We start from the raw sequence: 19761 nt of genomic DNA, 5'->3' as shown, positions 1-19761 counted from the left end.
GGCTGGGGACGCCCTGGCCGGTGGTTCCGACCCTGCGCCAGGCTCAGCTGCTAGTCCCAGTTGGCTGGGGGTGGGGGAGGAGCATACTTCCCCTGCACAGAGCGCCTGGGGCTGGGTCAGACCCACCCCCAGAAACCTCCCTTGGCTCCGCACCCCCCTCTCACATCCTGCCTCCATCACTCCTCAGTTGTGGGGGGATCAGTCACTGTATGGGGAGCTGCTCACCCATTCACCTGACCCCCATGCATCTAGACTCCCTTCCCCCTGCTGAATCGGCCACTACCAGACCCCACCTTGCTTAGCCCCATGCCCACACACCCAGACCCTGCCGAGCCCTAATGACCTTCACCTGGACCTCCCTTGCAGAGTTCCATTGCACCCGCACTCAGAACCCCCCCGCAACAAGCCCCTCTGCACCCAGATTCCCCCCCTGCACCCAAATCCCCCCACTGAGCCGTCTGCACCCAAATTGCCCCACACAGAACCCTCTCACCCCACACCTGGATCTCCCCACACTAAGCCCCTCCACACTTGGATCCTGCCGGGCTGAGCCCACACCTAGTGTGCATGGCGCAGAGGGGCAAGGCTCTGGGGTGTTTCTGGGGCAGGCCAGCCCTTGCGCTGTGTCAGGGTCAGGTGCAGCCTCACTGCCAAATCTGTGTCCTGGGCGGGCGGGGGTGGGGGTGAGGGAGGTGGCAGGGTGATCTCCCACCTCTGTGCAGCCAGTGGCCTGTGCTCCCCACTGCCATGCTGGAGCCACATTTATTTATTGACAAATTTGCAGAATTTTAAAATATTGTGCGCAGAATTTTTTAATTAATTTATTTTTTGGCACAGAATTCCCTCACGAGTAATCTTATCTATTTTTCCACTGCTGACAACTCTCCTCTATGTACTGTTCCAAGAAATGTCCTCCAGTTCACTTGACCATTCAGAGCAAGATACACAAGTGTCTTGCCGCTTATCTATTTATGGTACAAAAGCACTTGCTGTCATCCACCATTCTAGAGAACCCTACCTGCTTCATTCACCCTTTCTATTCTGTATCTACCTCATCCGTGCTCCTCACTTGGCTCTAATACCCTGCCCTTCAGAAACTGCTCTGATGTGTGCTGCTTTAGATCCAGTTTATGTAAGATGGGTAGGGTAGGGCCACAATTACTGAGATGTGTTTAGAATATTGTTACAAATTCACTAGTGATGTGAATTATTAAAATAATTTCAGAACTGCTAATGGTGCAACAGCATACTCATATTCCCAACAGGAAGATGGGGTTGGGATACAGAGTCTGAGTTAAGGTTGTTTGCAGAAGCTTAACTAAATGTCTTGCTTTACAAATATTTGTTTTAGTTACAACATTCTAATAATTAACTGTTTAAAATGAAATGAGGTTTTAAACACTTAACTGTGTGTGTTAAAATATTATGTAAGTTTGTGCTGGATCTCTAGTTTCAATTCATATTCCTGTTCCCAAGTTATCATATAACCACATTTATTCTGCCTAAATGACTTAAATAGGAAAGGTGATTTAAACCTCCTAGAACCATTATATAATGATTTTAATCGCATTAAGATCTGTCCATAAGAGTATTGATTACTATGTAAAATTCCTAATCTGCAACTATTGTTAGGATTAGTAGGCATCTTTGTCAACATTATGTTGGTAAGATTCTTTCAGAAATAGGCCAGCTTTTGTCTGGCCCTGCTCCTTCCAATGCTTAAGGGCAGGGTTTGGCAGCAGGAATGGATAGTAATGAAATGAGGAGGGAAAGGGATTATAGTAGTTAATTTAATGTGCAACAACAAAGAATGAAATCCTTGGGCTACAGCTAAAACTCCCCCCCCCCCCCGCCCCAAATAAACAAATAGTCCACCCCTTTGCTGCTGAAGATAGTTACCATGTCTTCTGCTGAAGGATTTTATAACTCTTTTTGGCTCTTCTTTATGCCTCTAGTTCTGTTCTCTTTGAGGTACTGTAGCCAATACTATGCAGTGGTTCTCAACCCGCGAATTGGCACACAAGGCCAGCCGTGTGCCTAGGTTCCCAGCGACACGGTGCGGAGAGGTCCAGCCGGGCTCCCGGCGGGCCCTGCGTGGTCAGGGCTCCCAGCTGGCCCTGCGGGGTTGAGGCCCGGGCCTGCCGGCCCACCCCGCATGGTGGGGGTTGAGAAACCACCCGGCCATATGGGGTCCGGGGCAGCTACGCAATGGGTTTTTCGGGGTCGGGGCAGCCATCTGGCTGCCCGGTGCAGCAAGGGTCGGGGCTGCTGCTGCCCTGCCACCTGGCCCCTGTGGCCCAGGTAACACATTGTGGGCTGTATATCAGTTGAGAACTACTGGTATATAGAGTAGTCCATGTGTCTTTAATGGCACAAGGTTTTCTGTGGCAGTATAAACACATAGTCAGGAATTTTTACCTAGAATTCATTCAAATGGATGATTCATTTATTGCATTAATCAAGGAGTAGACTGAGCATTTTTAAAAAATGGAATTAGTCAATTTATGCACTTTAGAAATCCTTATTTTGTATAGCACATTTTTACTAAATATATCAGGGTGTCACATTTGCAATAGCTAGTTTACCAACCTAAATTGCAGTGTAGAGGATTTAGAGTGAAAAGCAGTTGTGATTTGGCCCTCTGGAAACCAGTGCTCCCATGCAGGAATACAGCTAATAAAAATTGCAATCAGGCCACCCTAGCAAATCGAAAACTATGTGTTTGTGAGCAGTTAATTTACTAGTGTTCCACTGTACATTGTTTTCCCCTGTAACCTTGATTATCGGAAATCCATTTCCATCATGCACTTTTATCTGAAACAGTCATCTCCCCTGACTTCACTACTGAGGCCATGATATGGCTTAAGATGCTGTGACATTTCTCTCTACCAGAGGGAGCAGGCTGTTTTCTGCATGCAGTGAAATGGGACATGGATCTTCTTGTCTCCTTTTGAATGTTTTTTTGGGGTGGGGGTTGTGTGGCAGGAGGAAGTGAGGTGCTTGTTGTTACTATTGGTCTCCTTCCTAATCCAGTCACAAGATCTTTTTGCCATCTCTGGTGGAGGGGGCTTTAGTGCCTGTTGAGTACCTGCAGATACTTATCCTTCTTTCCCCACCGTCATTAGTGCTGGACTTTGGAAGTGGTGGGATGCTTGATCCTGCTCCAATCACTTCTTTTTGGCCAGCTGCTGAAGAGCTTTTGGTCATAGGAGGAGGGTGAGAAGGACTCATTTGTGTGGTGGGAGAAGTGCGGAGGCTACAGGTTCCCCAAATCTATCCCACCTCCAAACTTTTTTTTACATACACCCATTCTGGGTTGTTACTAACCCTAACTAACATATATAAATGATGAGGATCCAGGGGATGGTTAGGGCTAATGCCTGTGAATTGTGGTAGAGTGGAATGTTAGCCCACATTTTACCATTTAAAATAGTAAATATAGTGAAGTTCTTATTTTAAGAAATTGAGGAGATACACCATATTTCAGAAATTTAGTTTGGGAACAATTTTACTGTAGTGTTTTCATAACAAAACACAAATGTTATATAATGATATTCAACTTGCTATAAAATCTTGCCCCTTTAGTGAAGCAAAGCATAAAGCCAGGTCTGTTATTTTTTCAGTCAACAGTAAGGAATTCCTTGCCCAAGATGAAAGTAAAATCCCAGTGGACGAAGTGTTTTTCCACAGGTAATTAAATATTTATGAATACTCTTAACAAGCTTTGTTTCTGAAATGTAACTCTTTAGAAAAAGAATTAGAATTTGTAAATTTGTCCTGACATTTTTACTCTGAGAAGTTTCTGAGGATTTGGATTAGCTTGAGAGATTTATGTAATGAAATGATGGAACTTCTCTTGCTCAGTGTGGAATATTGAAAGTTGTGAAAAATATTTTAGAAGGGCGTGATAACATAATCTTAAAATTATAAGGAAAGCCATTCAAAATTACAGTCTGCTACTAACATCACTTAGTTGACTCAATAGCATGGAGTCGCAAGCACTGGTTGGTGATGAATAACCTGTGTGCTGTAATACCTAGGCACAAGAAGTTGATTGCGCCTATTTTAAAATATATGTTACTGATAATAACTTGATTAAAATGGAACAATAAACGAATATCTAACTGGTAGCTGTTTATGGTATTCGTATAGTTTTTGTGTTTTTCACCATTTTCCCTCTATTTATAGTCTGTTTTTATTTTCAGGTTATCATATGCTCACAATGCTAGTGTTTGAATTACAAACATTGCATGAGGAATGTCTTTTAAAAAAAATAAAAGAACTTTTCATTGGATTTTTTTTCTTAATTCAGAGAATCTTTTCTAGTGGCCTCAGGTTTTGCAAACATTTGTTTTTCCTAAACCTGAAATTTGGGCTGAACTTGGCAGTATCTCTTTATTGATTTTCACTCTGAATTTTTGGCTTTTGTGGTTTAATTTTAATTTTAAATAGTAGCAGATGGAAATGGAATGCTCCTGTTAACACAACTATGGTAGGTCCGTTGCATTCTCTCTTGATAAATCACTATTCCAAACCATTTTCATGTCAGTGCAAAAGTGTGCGCAAGTTTGTGACATCAGAAGCTTTTCATAGATGGGACCCTGATATTAGAGACACCAACTTAAAAATCACACTTCTGCCTGAAAAATTATTAATTATTGTTACAAGTAACACCTAAGATTATTATAACTTTAATATGAGAGAATGTTTATTTCTTCAGTTTACTTTATGCACTTTTGATAATGCTTTGTGTAGTAAAATTCATGTTTTCTCCCCATATCTAGTCACTTTTCCCTCTTATTTGTGTGGATCTTTCATGCTGCAATAAAGGAGAGGAAAATGTTTTTAAAAATAGGTAACTGAGACTAAACCCACAAAAACTGGCAGACGAAACCAGGGGGAAAGCATAGTACCTGAAACTACTTTTAAACTTTTTTTTTCCCGATCAACTAGACTTCAAGTTGACAATGTTCATTTAATCACACACATCATATGTGTATTGTTCCTGCCATTTTTTAAATTCACAGTGATCAAAGAAACTTCTGAAACCACAATCCAGGCATTTTCACTGCTTTAAATCTTACATCACTTCACCATTTTACACTTTTTTTAAAATTGAAAAATAAATGAACTATAAATCTTTGAATTGCGATCCATTTTTGAAACCATTAACTGATACTTAAGTGATAGCTGGCAGACTTTATATACAATGCATGTAAATGTGGCTTTATTAAAATCATTGTGTCATAAGAACACATCAGTAATGTAGTGTGTGATTGCAGAGAACTTTTTAAATATTTCAGATTTTATAAAAAGCTTGATAAAGAGAAAGAGAAACGAAAACGTCCAGTGGAGGAAGAAAGCGTGGAAGATGTAGATGATGATGAATTTGAAAGAATACTGGGTAAGGCTGTATTTTTCATAGCAGTAAAGCACACTCAGTCCATCAAGGAACAGCCTGTGCAGACTACTATTTTTTTACTTATTCAGTTGTCTATAGTGAGGGCTCTGTGTAATGTGATTATGCATCTCTGCCAATGGCTGCATATGGCTACGTGACTGCTCTTCCTTGTGAACTTGGTGTAAGTTTCTGCTCTAGAACTTAAGATTGTCTGTGCATGCTGCAACTTTCATTGTTTAATTTGCAGCTTCATATTTTGCTTGTGCAACTTAAACCAACATTTTGAGAATTTAGTCCTAATTATAACAAAATATCTGTAACTTTTCGTTGACCCCTTTTGTGTTTTACCGTTGGTCTTTTTAATGTACAGTCTGCTTCTAATGTTAGGCCATTTGCTTCACAAATTTTGAGGCATGGATCCAAGGCACCCTTGTGTTAACTTTTCTTTGCCAGCCTATTTTCAGTCAAGGATTTATAGGAAGAGGACTTCAATTCCTTGAGAGAGAAGTGTCATCGTTTTTTTTGACACGTCATTGTTCTTAGTTGGTGTCTTCCCTTGTTTAGATCTATATTCCTAAATTCCATCAGTGACAGTGGCCTTTAAAGTCCAAGGTTGTTTTGCTTCTGTGATGGATTGTGGTGGATACTCTTAATCCAGAGTCGAACGTGCAATCCCTGCAGTATTCTCTGTATTCTGCATACCTTGGTTATGAGTGTCACAAGATAAGACTCAGAATCATAGGGGACTATTTTCTCATGTGATGCTGAGGTGGGGGAAGGATTCATGTATATTTCTCTGCACACTAGCCAGAAAATAGACAAAATGAATTTTAAGATAACTCTTTAAACAAAAGCTGTTTCTCCAGTGCAAAGGAATTATCTTTCAAAACTTATACTATGCTATTGTTTTTGCATTATGAAATGCCTTGTGACTCGGGGGGGATCTGTTAAATGGTATGTAAGCTAATTGACCAGTTTTCCGTAGAAGTAAAATCTACTGGGATTCTTCCTTGATGAGTCAATAAATGTAAACAAAGTATGCTTGAGAAAATGATGACTTAAGAATAATGATAATAAATTGTGCCATGAGCATTCAGTCTATTTATTAAATAACTTCAAAATATTTCCCTTGGCTTTGTGTTGCAATAACAAAGAAAATTCCCCATTTTTTTTCTTTCAGACTCATTTGAAGGTGACAGTTACTTTGATACTGTTAGCAAGGATGACCTTGATTTTGCTGGGTAAGATTTTTGATTCTGCTCCTTCTGTACTAATTCAGTGCTACCCCTACAGATTTTTACTCGACACAGCTGGACGGGACTTTTTGAAGAAAGTCAACCCTGCTCAGTTCATTTTGCACAAGGCGTCATTGTTGAACGCTGCGTGTCTCTCTTCCACCCCCCCCGCCCCGGGTTGAGCATGCTGATGCTATGGCACTTGCAACTTGGCCCAGAAAGCATGAGGCTGGGCACTTTATTTATATCATAGAATGATCCAGCAAGCAAGTCTGTATCTTCTTGGTTTTCACGGTCAGATAATGCTAGTGAGTGTAATCATAAATTGGAATGATACATGATGTATGAAATCTAAAAACTGGGATTCTGATCCCGTGGTAGAAGTCCAGAGTTACATAACTTAATTCCCAGTAACTCATTGGCTCCATTAATGATTGAATGTGCAATTTTATTTGAAATGTACTTTTAAAATTCACTAAAGAAATTGAAATTTCTTTTGGGAGGAGGGGGGAAAATTATAGCTTAAATTTATAGTAAACCATAAAAAACTTTGATCCAGATCTTGTTCCCTTTCAAACTCTTCTTCTTCGTTACCACCTCTATCCCATCATTCCCCTCACCAAACCCCCCCGCCCCCATAGTGTTTCAGGATGGGTCAGTTCCCCTCCTTTATTCCATTAAAGTGCTATACTAGGTCATATTCCCAGTTTTCCATTTAATAGGCCTGCTAAGGCTTCTGGGGGTGTCTTTGAAAGCAGCTCAACTATCTCCTGTGTAAAAGGATTTCTGAAAATGAACTGGGACAATTAGAACATGTAACAACACATCTAGCTGTTGTCAAAAGAGTACCTTAATCACAGGACTCTTTTCAGACTTTTTAGCAGCATTCCTTGTTAAATTCAGTTTGATGTATTTTTAATATTCTGTAAGTGCCAAATGATTACGCCGTGGGTTACTTTTAAAATTATTTGTAATGATTCTTAACTTCCTAGTACAGCACTTTGAAATAGATGGGTGTTATCTGTAGACATCTAACGAGGCTGGAAGTGCTGAGTATTATTGTATATTTTAGTAATATAAAAAACAAGCCCAAGGGTGGTAAGAAAAGCAAAGGAGGTGAGGAATACAGTGATGACTTGGAAGATTCTGATGATGAAGATGAATTCAATGAGATGGATGATGAAGTAGTCTCCCTGGGAAGTATGGATGAAGAGTTTGGAGATGACATTGATGAAGAGGGAGGTGCATTTATTTATGTATCAGATGATGACGACAGTCCAGGTAAGGTAACATTCATTACCAGCATTGAAGCATAAAATACTTTTTTAAATTTGGATGCATAGATTAGGTGTTTAAATCCATGTATAGGGACCTAAATCAGAGGCCTGGCTTTCAGAGATGCTGAGCTACCAGCAGCTTCCACTGAAGTCACTCTTTGTCCAAGAAGCTCCAATTGAAGGCAGTGAGTTGCAGGTACTCATTACCTCTGAAAATGAGGCCACTTTTATTTAGGAGTCTAAATATAGAATTAGGTGCCTAATTTTAAGCACACATCTTTGAAAACTTGGTCTTAAATACTTCACAAACCTAGGTATACTATTCTCTGCACACTCAAAAATAAAACACCTCCAAAAACCAAATGAACAAACAGGTCTTTACACAAATAACTTACACAGTGACCATTATGCAGCACTAAGGAAAAAATAATAAATCAATCAATGTTTGGCAAATTCTAGTTTTAGGTATGTATGATTTGAATCAACATTTATTAAATTTTTCCACTGGCTAATTTGAGACCAATTAATGTTTTTAAATTAGTGGTTAATAAGTAACTATTTGACTCCTGTAATTGTATTTAGCACAAAAAAAAAATCCTGTGCCTAATAATTTTATTTTTCTATAATAAGAATTTGAAGCTGTGACTTAACGTAATAACCCGGGATCAGGTTATTAGAGAGATTGTTTACATGGAAACCACTTTACAATTTCAAGAAATGTATGAGATTAAGGGAGGGTTTATAATATTGTCTTGTTGAGGTCAGGGAGTATAATCGGACTAAAGTAACCTATTCAGATAGATTTTAATGTCTGTCTTTCATATGGGCACTACTACATAATATACAGTAACTCTTCTCGTAAAGTTGTCTCATTGCTGATCTACTAGAGAACATGCTCATTTAAAGTTGCGCAATGCTCCCTAATGTCGTGTGGCAGCTGCCTGCTTTGTCCACTGCTTGCAGAAAGAGCAGCCCTTGGAGCTAGCTGATGGGGGCTTGGAACCAGGGTGGACCGGCAGCCCCCCCATCAGCTCCCCGCTCCCCTAAGTTCCCTGTGCAGCAGTCGCCCAACAGGCAATCAGCTGCTGGGCAATTCAGCTGTCCCTCCCCCCACTGCCATGTGCTGCTCCTGCCCTCTGCCTTGTAGCTGCTCCCGGGAGCCTACTGCTTGCTGTGCGGGGGAGAGAAGAGGGCTTTTAATGTCAGGGTGTCCTCCCACTCCTCCTTTACCCCATTTCCACAGGGGGGGGCGAAACGGATGATGGTTCAGCACAGGGAGCTTGCTGGTAGCAGCTGCTGTCTAAACTTGCTGATCTACTTAAAAAGGCAGTGTACTTAAAGGGGCAATGCGCGCGCACACACACACACTGTGTGTCTCTGCCTCTCTCTGCCGTGCTGCCTTGTAGAGTGTGAAGCTATATTAACAACAACGTGTTAACCCTTGAGGGCTCAGCTGAGTTCATTATTTAGCAGCAATGCATTCCCTGGGAAATAGCCCACCCTCTTCCACCCTCCAACTTCACCACCTCAACCAAGCTTCACAATTACAATTTAATACTGTACACAGCAATGACTTGTTTAAAACTTATACTGTGTATATGTGTGGATATATATATATAATATAGACTTTTGTCTGGCAAAAAAAAAAAAATTCCCTGGAACCTAACCCGCCCATTTACATTAATTCTTATGGGGAAACTGGATTCACTTAACATCGTTTTGCTTAAAGTAGCATTTTTCAGGAACATAACTACAACGTTAAGTGAGGAGTTACTGTATTAGCTTGGTGGAATTTTTTTTTATAATTTCAACAGGTAATATCGATATTCAATTTAAAGCATTTTTTCCCCATTTTTATTAATTTAAATTTTCATAGTGGGAAACAACACCTATTGTCATTAAAGTTACTATCAATAGAAATATTTTTTCATTGATGGGTGTGTACAGTAAAATCAACATTTATTGACATTTATGGATAAAAATCTACTCCTTCCAAGCCTAATAACATACCACACTGTTCATCAAATGTATACATTTTACATAATGCAATGTTTCTTTGTAACTTTTGTGCTGTGATCAGTGCTTTATTTAATATATCTTCCACGCTGTGGTAGTAGGCAAGAGAGGCATTTAAAGCTGGCAAGAATAACTTAACATTTCCCAGGATCTGTGGGTTTAAATTGAAAATTTGAGTATGTCCATCGTGGTTTTAATGTTTTCTAAGAGCAAGCTCAACAGAATAATGGGGCAAATGTGCCTTAATGGACATGTTAATCTTTGTAGTTAATGTTTTAAATATAGTGTATACTGTTCAAATTATAGTGACCTATTTGGTTTTCTTTGATAATAGATGGTAAAGATCAGGTCAAGTCTGTCAGTAAAAAAGGCAAGAGAAAAAAAGATACTGATTTTGCTGGATCATTTGAAGGTAAGAATATATTTGCATTTAAAGTTTGAGAAAGTTTAATACAAATGTACACTGTGGGAAGTATGTAGAATGGCAGAGGGCTTTGTGTTGTAGGGGGTTAGTGCACTAATTTTTTGCCTCTGGAAACATGAGTTCAAATTCCATTTTAGTGAAAATGAATTTCTCACCCCTGTACATACTGCAAATCCAGTCAGTCTCGTACAGTTGAGTATTAGTGACAGCTCTTAAGAGACTGTTAGGGTTGAGTTGAATTAGCAGATATATGTAGAGCAGACTGCATTGTACCTGGATACACTACATGCAGCACAAGTTTGTGCTACTGACCTCCCTATATTGTAGTCTAGATTTCTTTAAAAAGGGAAATCTCTGGCTTCCTCAGATTCTTCTAGAGCTGTGGCCTGCTGCTGGTAATGAAAACAAAACTAAATAAAATGCAAACTGTAATGCAAATTTGATATATATTCAGTTTTAGGCATGGAAAGTGAGTGAATGGATGAATTCAACAGGTGGGGTGTCTTTTCCACTCCCACTCAAAAATTTTTTTTTTTAAAATCCTACAGCATCAGACAGCTTTGCGCTGTTGCTTTACATCAGTGATATTCAGACTGAGGCTTGGGAGCTACAAGTGGCTCTTTAATGTGTCGCTTGTGGCTCTGTGCAGAACATGATATTAAAACACTGATTTATTATTAATCAGGATGCTTTTATTATGTTAACCCATTGTAGTTGATAAAATAATACTTGGCTAGTCATTTTGCTGTGAGAATATATAAAACTAAATATTTTGTCATACAGTTGAAATACGAATATTCAGTACTATTGTAACTGAAACAATGAATTCACACTACTGTGGCTCTTTTGGGTAGTGTTGATCACTAATTATGGTCTTGAAGCCTTGAAGTCTGAGTATCACTGCTTTAGGTCTTAAAACAACCTGCAAAAACGGTTGAACCCTTTTTTGCTACTTTGTTGACGTATAAAGTTTACCTAAAGTTGTTTTGTTTTTTTTAAATTTGCTTGTTGTGTACATTAGAAATTCAGGTTTTGATGACTGGAAAGCTGGAGAAATAAGGACATCACAAGAACTAAGTGAAAGTTGAGCATCTGAAGGAAGGGTGACTAATATTTTGGTTAAAGGATGTGTGTGTTAAAGAGTCAACGTATCCGACCCCCTTAAAGCTTGAGAGCTAAAAACATACAGTAGAAGCTCAGAATAATTGAACACCTCAGGAATGGAGGTTGTTCGTGACTCCCAACAAAACGGCTGGGCCCTCAGTCAGCAGCCGCCACTCTCCAGCTGCCCAGCTTTGATAGCAGCAGCACAGAAGTAAGAGTGGCATGGTATGGTATTGCCACCTTGACTGCTGCTTGCAGGGCACTGCCTTCAGATCTGGGCTCCTGGCCAGCAGTAGCCACTCGCCAGCTGTCCTGAAGTAAGGGTGGCAATACCACAACCCCCTAAAATAACCTTGTGACCTCCTGCAACTCCCTTTTGGGTCTGAACTCCCCATTTGAGAAACACTGGTTTATACAGATTTTACAGGGGAGTATAGGGTAAAAACACACAAAAGACCACATTTAACAATTCATGACATGTTTTTCATGGCTGTGAATTTGGTAGGGCCCTAGCCATTAGGCTTTGATTCTGTATGCTTTTACTAAGGCAATCCTTTTTGGGAGGAAAAAAATACTGGCACACAATCCCTAATCTTATCAGCCATCCCTTCTCTCAGAGAACTAATCTCCAATTTTTTTATACCAAACTATGTAGATTTTAAACTTTCTAGTGTATTTTTGTTACAAACACTAGCAGACCACTTTTGTGAGATCAGTTCCTTCTGTGTGCTAGTCAGTGCTATTGAAATCTTCTCCCTGAATGACTCCAGAAGAGTTATTACTCTCAAGACCCATTACTGCTGCAGCACTGATTAGAAGTGAGTCAATTTAATGACTGCTTGAGGGACAGATGGAGTTATCAGATAATTAACACTTTCATTTTATTATAAATGCTAACATGTATGTGAAAATTGTATATTTTGGATTGTAGCTCTCTCCTTTGACCCTTCATCTTTCACTTGTCTTCAACTGTAAGCACTAGGGGGCCTTGATCCTGATTGGGTCTTTAGATTGCTATTACAATATATGTATTACATTATTAAGCAAATCTGTTCACATATCTCTCTCTGCAATGAAATGATGGAGGATTTCTCTATCTTCTAGTTACATTCTAGCTACTTCGATGTATTAAATAGATGCTTTTCTAGGAGCTTTCTAATAGAAATCAGATACTTTGGACAACGTTATTAAAGGATGATTTTTTTTGTCTGGTGGTGGTGCCGCCTGGGAGAATGTAGAATTTTAGCTGTTGATTACAATTTAATAACTTTTTTCTATTTGAAGGATCAAAGCAGCAAAAGAAAAGAAAACTCAAAGACATCAGCATGCTTTCTGCTGCAGAAGAGGTAAGTCTGATTAGTATATATAATTAAGAAAAAATGTTTGATCTCACATTTTGCCTGGATATATCTTTCCATAAACAAAATACTGTTATTTCTTTCTTTAAAGTTTGGCACTCTTCTGGATGAAAATGTTAGGTCCAAGTTTGACAACATTGGTATGAATGCAATGGCTAACAAAGATAATGCAAGTAAGTGCAGTTACATCTTCTAAAACCAAACTATACCCTTACCCTATTTGAATAGGTATCTATGCATAATCGTTATGACGACAGTATTAAGAAAAAAATTTCATTGCTTAGTTGATATTTAAAAGTTTCCATTTTAAATGGAATACACAAAGTTTAACTTAATCCACAAAAAAGATAATTGAGCTGTTGCTCCAGTATAACCTTAATTTATTTTATGTAGGTACACGATGTATAATACAACAGTACTTGTTTTTAAGGACTCTCATCCTAGTCTACATTTAATTATATTCTTAGTCATAGTACTTGCAAGCATTTTGCAAAATAATGTGCAGCTTTTGACTTGCATCATTAAATACCTAATTCTAAATTACATAGCTTAACTGGTTTTAAACTTCTAGAAGCATTTAACTTTCTCCCCGGTATAAAAGCTGATGTAACCAAGCTTTAGCCAAACACACCACTCCCCAGCTTTGGTGTATATGGAGCAAAAACAGTTTTTCCCTACAAATCTAAATCTGTATAATCCCACTTTGAAAAGTAGATATCAAATAGATAAAACCTGTTGTGTTGAGTATAATTAAGGCTTTGTATTAATTCTTTACATCATTTCTCTAGCCTAAAAAAAATTTATCTCCTATCCTAGACACTGAGTATTTCTACTTAAACAATAGTGTTAATGCAAACTATAACACAGGATACATGAAAGCAATTCTAAAATTTGTGCCTTTGCAACAGGCCCAAAAGGTTCCAGGTAGAATAGTTTTTGCATAATGGAAAAATTTCTTTTGGGGTGAAAAATCCAATAATTCACACCTGATTGGTGTTTTATGAATTTATCATTTATTCAAATACCAAATTATGTTCAAAGGATACATGTTATCCCCTCCTCTTCCCTTGTAGGTGTCAAACAGCTCAAGTGGGAAGCAGAGCGTGACAACTGGCTTCACAACAGAGATGTGAAAAATATTATCAAGAAGAAAAAACAGTTCAAACACAAAGGCCTGAAAAATAAACACAAAGGCAAAAAGTCAAGAAAATGAATGAGACATATTTTGTTTTACACAAAGGCTTCTGTTTTTACTTACTTCTAATTTTTGCTGCTTAGCCATTTCAGTTGGTCCTCCTCCCTTTTTCCATAAACTCCAGCCCATTCATTGCTTTTGTAATAAACTGTGAAAATATATAAGAGAAGGCATCAGTGTCATCTATTCCTCTTACGTGCATCTGAATTTCTAGGTCTAATTTTATTGGATTTGTATTCATCTGATTGAGTAGAAAAAAAGATCACTAGAATTGTCTCTAGCGAAACGTACATTTTACAATCTCTGCACTTCTGAAAAAACATTTAGCAACAATGCAAAACTAATTCACCATCAAAAAGACATACGAGCTTTATCAAGTGTTTTCTTTTAGTTGGCAAGAAGTAACTTACCTTCCAGAATGGATGGAAATCTCCTGTTCATTGTATGCCTAAAATCTGATAAGGGAATAAGAAAAAATTACAACTATTCTCCAAAAATAAATGAACAATTGCACCAATGGAATGGATGTTTCTGTATTCAAAAGGCAGCTTTCTTAGTCTTTAGTTAGATACCATTAAATAGTGTGTAATTTAATTTCATTCAAGATTTTTCAGTGTTCAAACAACACATCTGAGCTACTTTTATTTACAAGTTAAGACACTTTGAGCCTATCCCCACTAGTGAAATGGGCAAGAAAAGCCTGATGGGTCCCTCTGAACATCTGGCTCTTAAGGTTTTACCAGTGAAAAGTCTTTCCTTTTGCAAAAGAGATACAAAAAATTCTCCCTCCTAAAACTCAAAAGGGTTGTGGAATCTAGAGTTTTTTAAAGGAAGGGTTGAGCCAAAGAGCTTGCCCCAAGTTTATTACAAGTTCAAGCATTGAGCATCCCTCTGAGCGGTGTTTCTCAACCTTTTTGATACTGGTTTGCTGCCTTCCTAAATCTTGGGGACTTGCACGAGCCCACAAACTGATTAAGAAACACTGCCTTAGAGGGGGGTGCGAGCAAGTTTCAGGGGGTCGGCCAAGCAGAGCCAGTGTTAGACTCGCTGGGGCCCAGGTTAGAAAGCCGAAGCCCCACCGCATGAGGCTGAACCCTAGGGCACTGAGCCCCATCACTTGGGGCTGAAGCGGAAGCCTGAACAACTTAGCTTCGTGGGAGCCCCTCTGGTAATATCAGCCCTGGCTTTTATATGTAGAAAACCAGTTATTGTGACACAGGTGGGCTGTGGAGTTTTTATAACATTTTGTGGGGGATGGGGGGGGGGGCTCAAATTAAAAGGTTGAGAACCCCTACCTTAGAGGATTCAGCTAGATCTTTCTCTCTTAATAACCAGGCTCCTCCAGACAACTTCCCTTATTTGGCTGCAGATTAACCTTATCAGTGCCATCCTGGAAGCTGAAAAGAGTATCTCCATCCTCTGTGCAAACCTAAATTTGAGTCTGTTATCCCTTAACACACCTAAAGCTTTGTACCTAATTGCTACTACATCAGCCACAGACTTCCCCCCCACCCTTTTTTTTTTTTTTTTTTAAAAAACACATACTAGGATAAGGTGCTTCTCTGGATAGTCCCTCCTTTTCAAAGCTCTTTAGTTCTACATAACTCCATTTCTGATCATCTGATCTAAATCTGACCTACAGTAGAACCGCCATTCAGATGGCAATAGATCCCTAACATTGTTTGAAGAGAACAAGTGTATCTTTGCAGTTTGACCTGCCCTGAAGCTGTGCCATAAGTCAAAATATCTCTAGATAGAATGAGAATTTTTCTGTTGATTTCTCGGCCGCCAGCCCCGCTGGCAGCGTGGATGGACAGAACCCCGGGCCGGCAGCGGGCTGAGCGGGGCCAGTAGTCGGGACCCCAGTTGGCAGGGGCTGGCGGCCAGAACCCCAGACCGTCAGTGGGCTGAGCGGCTCAGCCCGCTGCTGGTCTGGGGTTCTGTCTGCCACCCCCGCTGCCGGTTTGGGATTCTGTCTGCCAGCCCCTGTAAATGTAAAATGTATTACTGGCACGTGAAACCTTAAATTACAGTAAATAAATGAAGACTTGGCACACCACTTCTCAAAGGTTACCGACCCCTGTACTAGAGTAATGGGTGGCAGTATAAAACTCTCCTGGGAGAGCCTTAGCTGACAGTGAATCTGCTAAACTCTCTATGTCTGAGGGCTCATTTGATGTGAGCTAGGCTTTGTCCTGGGCAGAGTGAGGTTTCTCCAGGCCCTAATTTAGTCTCTCTTATATTTTACGTGCTATAGATTACTGCTGGGGGAATTCTGCACCACAGCATGCACCCAGAATTCATGTCCCCTGCAGAATTTTTTGCTTCCCTGCAGAAGTACAACTTTCTGCCAGGGAAGCTGCAAGAGTGGTTACATGCCCTTCTTCAGCAACGCAGGTGCATAGTTTCTGGTGCCCGGAGCTGCCAAGGGAGAGCTAAATCACCACAGGGGATGGAGATGGGGGCATCCTGGCCTGTGGCTCCTGGCCTGTGCTGGGAAGGCTGGAACTTCCTCTTCCCCTGCATGGAGTGGTCTGGGTTGGGTCAGACCCACTCCAGAAACCTCCCCTGGCTGTAGGAAGCTCCATACCCCCCTGCTTCCTGCCCTCATTGCTCCTCAACTGTGGGTGGAGCTGCCCCCACATCTAGCCAATCCCAGTGCATCTGGACCCCCCCCATAACCAAACCCCCCTGCTGAGCCTCACCCCTTGCAGCTAGAGGCCCCCCCCTGCACCCAGACCCTCCCACCGAGCCCTATCCCTGCATCCAGACCAGCACCACTAAGCCCCCTGCACTTGAACCCGTACCCCTGGACTCCAGACTTCCAATCCACCAAGCTTCACTCCCCCAGCACCCACCCACCCCCTGCTGAGCCCCAACCACTTTCACCTGTACCCCTCTGCCCAGTCCCCTTGCCCATGCACCCAGACCCCAATTGAGCTGCTCACACCAAACCCTCTCAATCCACACCTGGATCCCTCCACATTTGGATCCTGCTGGGCTGAGCCTGCCTGCCCACACCTGGTATGCTTGTCACAGAGGGGCAGGCCTGGCCTTGTGCTGTGTCAAGGTCCTCACCACCAAGTCTGTATCGGGCAGGGGGAGCATGCATTGCAGGGTGATCTCCCACCTCCATGCACCCAGTGGCCTGTATGCCCTATTGCCATGCTGGAGCCTCCCCATTTATTGACAAAATTTGCAGAACTTTAAAATATTGTGCACATAATTTTTATTCTTATGGCACAGAATTCCCTCAGGAGTAATCTAATAGATGAACAATTTCTTTTTCACCAATACAATCTTTCAGCAACAAATGCTTAGATGAGTTTTTTCCTATTTGAAACCTTGTCCCTGTCCTTAGGGTAAGGTGTTTTGGGGAGGTAATAATTCCACAACAGATTACTAATCAGATCTCATCTGTTACACAGTTAATATACAGACTGCTGAAACAGAAGTTATTTCATGATGGTTCTATTCCCCCCCTACATCTCACTATCTTAGTATACATATAACCTCCTAATAAGTCTCAGTCATTTACTATTAGGCTAAGTTCTTGGGACATAGCCCAGTAAATTATCTGTCCTCTTAAGTACAGTCTCCCCCACCCCAATATTACATGCACAGTTGGTTTCTTCACAACTACTCTGTTTACAGAAAACAGAGTAGAAAAACAGTATGGACTGGTGTGAAGAGAAGTTTCAACTTTTTAATTTGGGGAATCAACATTTTGCTACCTTATCCACTCTCTACTAATTTTTCACTTTTCTTATAAGAAATGTTGGTACCCACCATCAGGAGTAATTTCTAAAACCACTTTATTACCTTCATTTGTGTCCATTCTGTAAAATAGTGAATATGCTCCAGCAATCCCAGCCACTTCCAAAAGTAAAATTCCTTTGAAGATCTTTCTTGCAACAGGTTCCATGCCTAACTTTTAAAAATAGATTTGGATAAGCATTTTACTCTAGAGATGCTAACATTTTCATTCTTGAACTAAAACTAAAATAATAAAGATATCTTCAGAATTTCTGCTTATTCTTAAATTATATATGGAGATATACCTATCTCATAGAACTGGAAGGGACCCCAAAAGGTCATAGAGTACTAGCAGGACCAACTACTGATTTTGCCCCAGATCCCTAAGTGGCCCCCTCAAGGATTGAACTCCCAACCCTGGGTGTAGCAGGCCAATGCTCAAACCACTGAGCTATCATCAGGAGTCCATTAGAGTACTGCAAGTGTAGAATGCCTCAAATATACTGACTAGAGATGAATCTAATATCCACCAAGTATCAGGGGGTAGCCGTGTTAGTCTGTATCTACAAAAACAACAGGAGTCTGGTGGCACCTTAAAGACTAACATATTTATTTGGGCATAAGCTTTCATGGGTAAAAACCTCACTTCTTCAGATGCAACAAAGTCCATGGGAGTTCCTATTGACTTCAGTGGGTGCTGGATCAGTCCTGACAAGGAGCATTTAGCATGTTACCTAGAAACCGATAGGTTTTTATTTTTTTTCTAGGTCCCTTTTATACATTTAAAACATAATTTTACAAAAGTAATGCTCTAGATGGTTAAATATAAAGCTCAACGTTTATCCGAGCCATATTCCTAGGCAGGATTCCATGCAGGATGTGACACCAGTAGTTAGATGGGTGCTAGTCCTCACTGGTCCCAAAGGTTTGGCCCCAACCGGCACCCCCTTCAGCTTGACTACTGGGACCTCCAGCATATACTGCTGCAGTTGATGGCACCTGAAGCGGTGGCTTGCCAGTCACCTTTTAACATCTGGAATTTACAGCTCTGAAAATAACTTTTGCTTTAAGAGTTGGCTATTGCGTGGTGTCTTTTCCCCTCGGCCGGCGCCAGGCCCCCAACTAGCTCCCATTAAAATCAATGCAGCGGGCCCCACAGCAGGCCAGGGCAAGCCTTCAGCCAACACGCTGCACTACGGCCACGTCCGGCCGCGGGCTCAGGCCGGCCCAATGCCCAGCGCGCTGCAGGTACCGGGCGAGGCCCGGATTCATCTGCAACCAAAGGCGCTAAGGCTGGACACGGCGCGTACGAACAGCGACGGGCGGGCGCCCTGCGGGCCACACGCCGGCAGGAACCGCGCATGGGGCAGCCCAGCAGTTGAGCTGGGAAAAGGCCGGAAAAGCAGCTGGCGCGGGAGGGACGGGAAGAGGGAGGAAGGGGAATCAGGCGGGAAACGGCTCCGCGGAGAACAGGGCCGTTAGCGAGCAACTGGGAAAGCCAACGGGCACGAGCGCAGTTGGGAACGCGGGGCCGGGAACGCGCCCGCGGCAACTCGCCAGCGCCACGTGAGTGGCAGGCGCCACGTGTGAAACACGTGACCCTCCTCCCCACCACAGTCCGACGAGGGCACGTGACCGGCCTGTGCGCGCGACGGGGAAAAGCTAAGCGCGGGAGAGACCTGCAATGTTGAATCCCCGCCTCCGACGGTTTCCAGGCCTCGCCCCTTGTACTCGCGGCCCCGACTAGCTTGCTCGCTCCAACTGCAGCAGCAAGCAGAGCGACCCGGAAGCAGAAAACAGATTCTACTTCCGCATCATAACCTGAGGGCCCACTACGGCGGCTGGCGGGCATCGCCACTCACCTTACGTCCTTCAGAGGGGAGGGACTCGCTCCCCAGCGCAGGCGCAGTCTGGTTTTGCGCCCATCCACGTGCGTGCGGATACAGTAGCGCATAGGCACGGTTTGGAGGAGCTGTGCGTGAGCGCATACGTACA

The 19761-nt window shown here is 41.6% G+C and overlaps 2 protein-coding genes across 6 annotated transcripts in view; one reads left to right on the top strand and one right to left on the bottom strand.

The window, feature by feature from the left end:
• Positions 1–14117, top strand: part of CEBPZ (CCAAT enhancer binding protein zeta) — a 25492-nt gene extending 11375 nt beyond the window's left edge. The window contains exons 9-16 of the mRNA XM_026649631.2: positions 3624–3690; positions 5304–5404; positions 6582–6642; positions 7709–7917; positions 10264–10341; positions 12742–12803; positions 12907–12988; positions 13889–14117. Of these exons, the coding sequence (XP_026505416.1) occupies positions 3624–3690; positions 5304–5404; positions 6582–6642; positions 7709–7917; positions 10264–10341; positions 12742–12803; positions 12907–12988; positions 13889–14028 (800 nt within the window). The 3' untranslated portion in view covers positions 14029–14117. The remainder of the gene's footprint in view (positions 1–3623; positions 3691–5303; positions 5405–6581; positions 6643–7708; positions 7918–10263; positions 10342–12741; positions 12804–12906; positions 12989–13888) is intronic.
• Positions 13179–19761, bottom strand: CEBPZOS (CEBPZ opposite strand). Of its 5 annotated transcripts, none has more exons than XM_024196986.3 (5): positions 19629–19761; positions 17833–17941; positions 14421–14465; positions 14074–14158; positions 13179–13989 (listed from the first exon to the last, which is right to left on the bottom strand). In XM_024196986.3, exons 1-4 carry the CDS (start codon positions 19752–19754, stop codon positions 14076–14078), a joined length of 363 nt encoding a protein of 120 aa, XP_024052754.2. In that variant the 5' UTR covers positions 19755–19761; the 3' UTR covers positions 13179–13989; positions 14074–14075. The 5 variants fall into 5 exon arrangements, with proteins under 5 accessions (XP_024052754.2, XP_024052757.2, XP_024052756.2 ...); XM_024196989.3 differs by lacking the exon at positions 19629–19761 and adding an exon at positions 19446–19582; XM_024196988.3 differs by lacking the exon at positions 19629–19761 and adding an exon at positions 19446–19580 and having other exon boundaries at positions 17833–17937.

Source organism: Terrapene carolina, unplaced genomic scaffold (genome assembly GCF_002925995.2).
Source record: "Terrapene carolina triunguis isolate 2854851 unplaced genomic scaffold, T_m_triunguis-2.0 Scaffold85, whole genome shotgun sequence".
Taxonomy (NCBI): Eukaryota; Metazoa; Chordata; order Testudines; family Emydidae; genus Terrapene; species Terrapene triunguis.
Note: the sequence above shows the minus strand (reverse complement) of the source record. Positions and strands in the feature narration are given on the sequence as shown.

Bases quoted from the DNA above. Each gene is read 5' to 3' on its own strand.
- CEBPZOS (XM_024196986.3), bottom strand. From the start codon at position 19,754: ATGCGCTCACGCACAGCTCCTCCAAACCGTGCCTATGCGCTACTGTAT. The intron at 17,942-19,628 runs GTGAGTGGCGAT...TATTTTTAAAAG, and splicing joins TCCCCTCTGAAGGACGTAAG to TTAGGCATGGAACCTGTTGC. The intron at 14,159-14,420 runs GTAAGTTACTTC...ATATTTTCACAG, and splicing joins ATTTCCATCCATTCTGGAAG to TTTATTACAAAAGCAATGAA.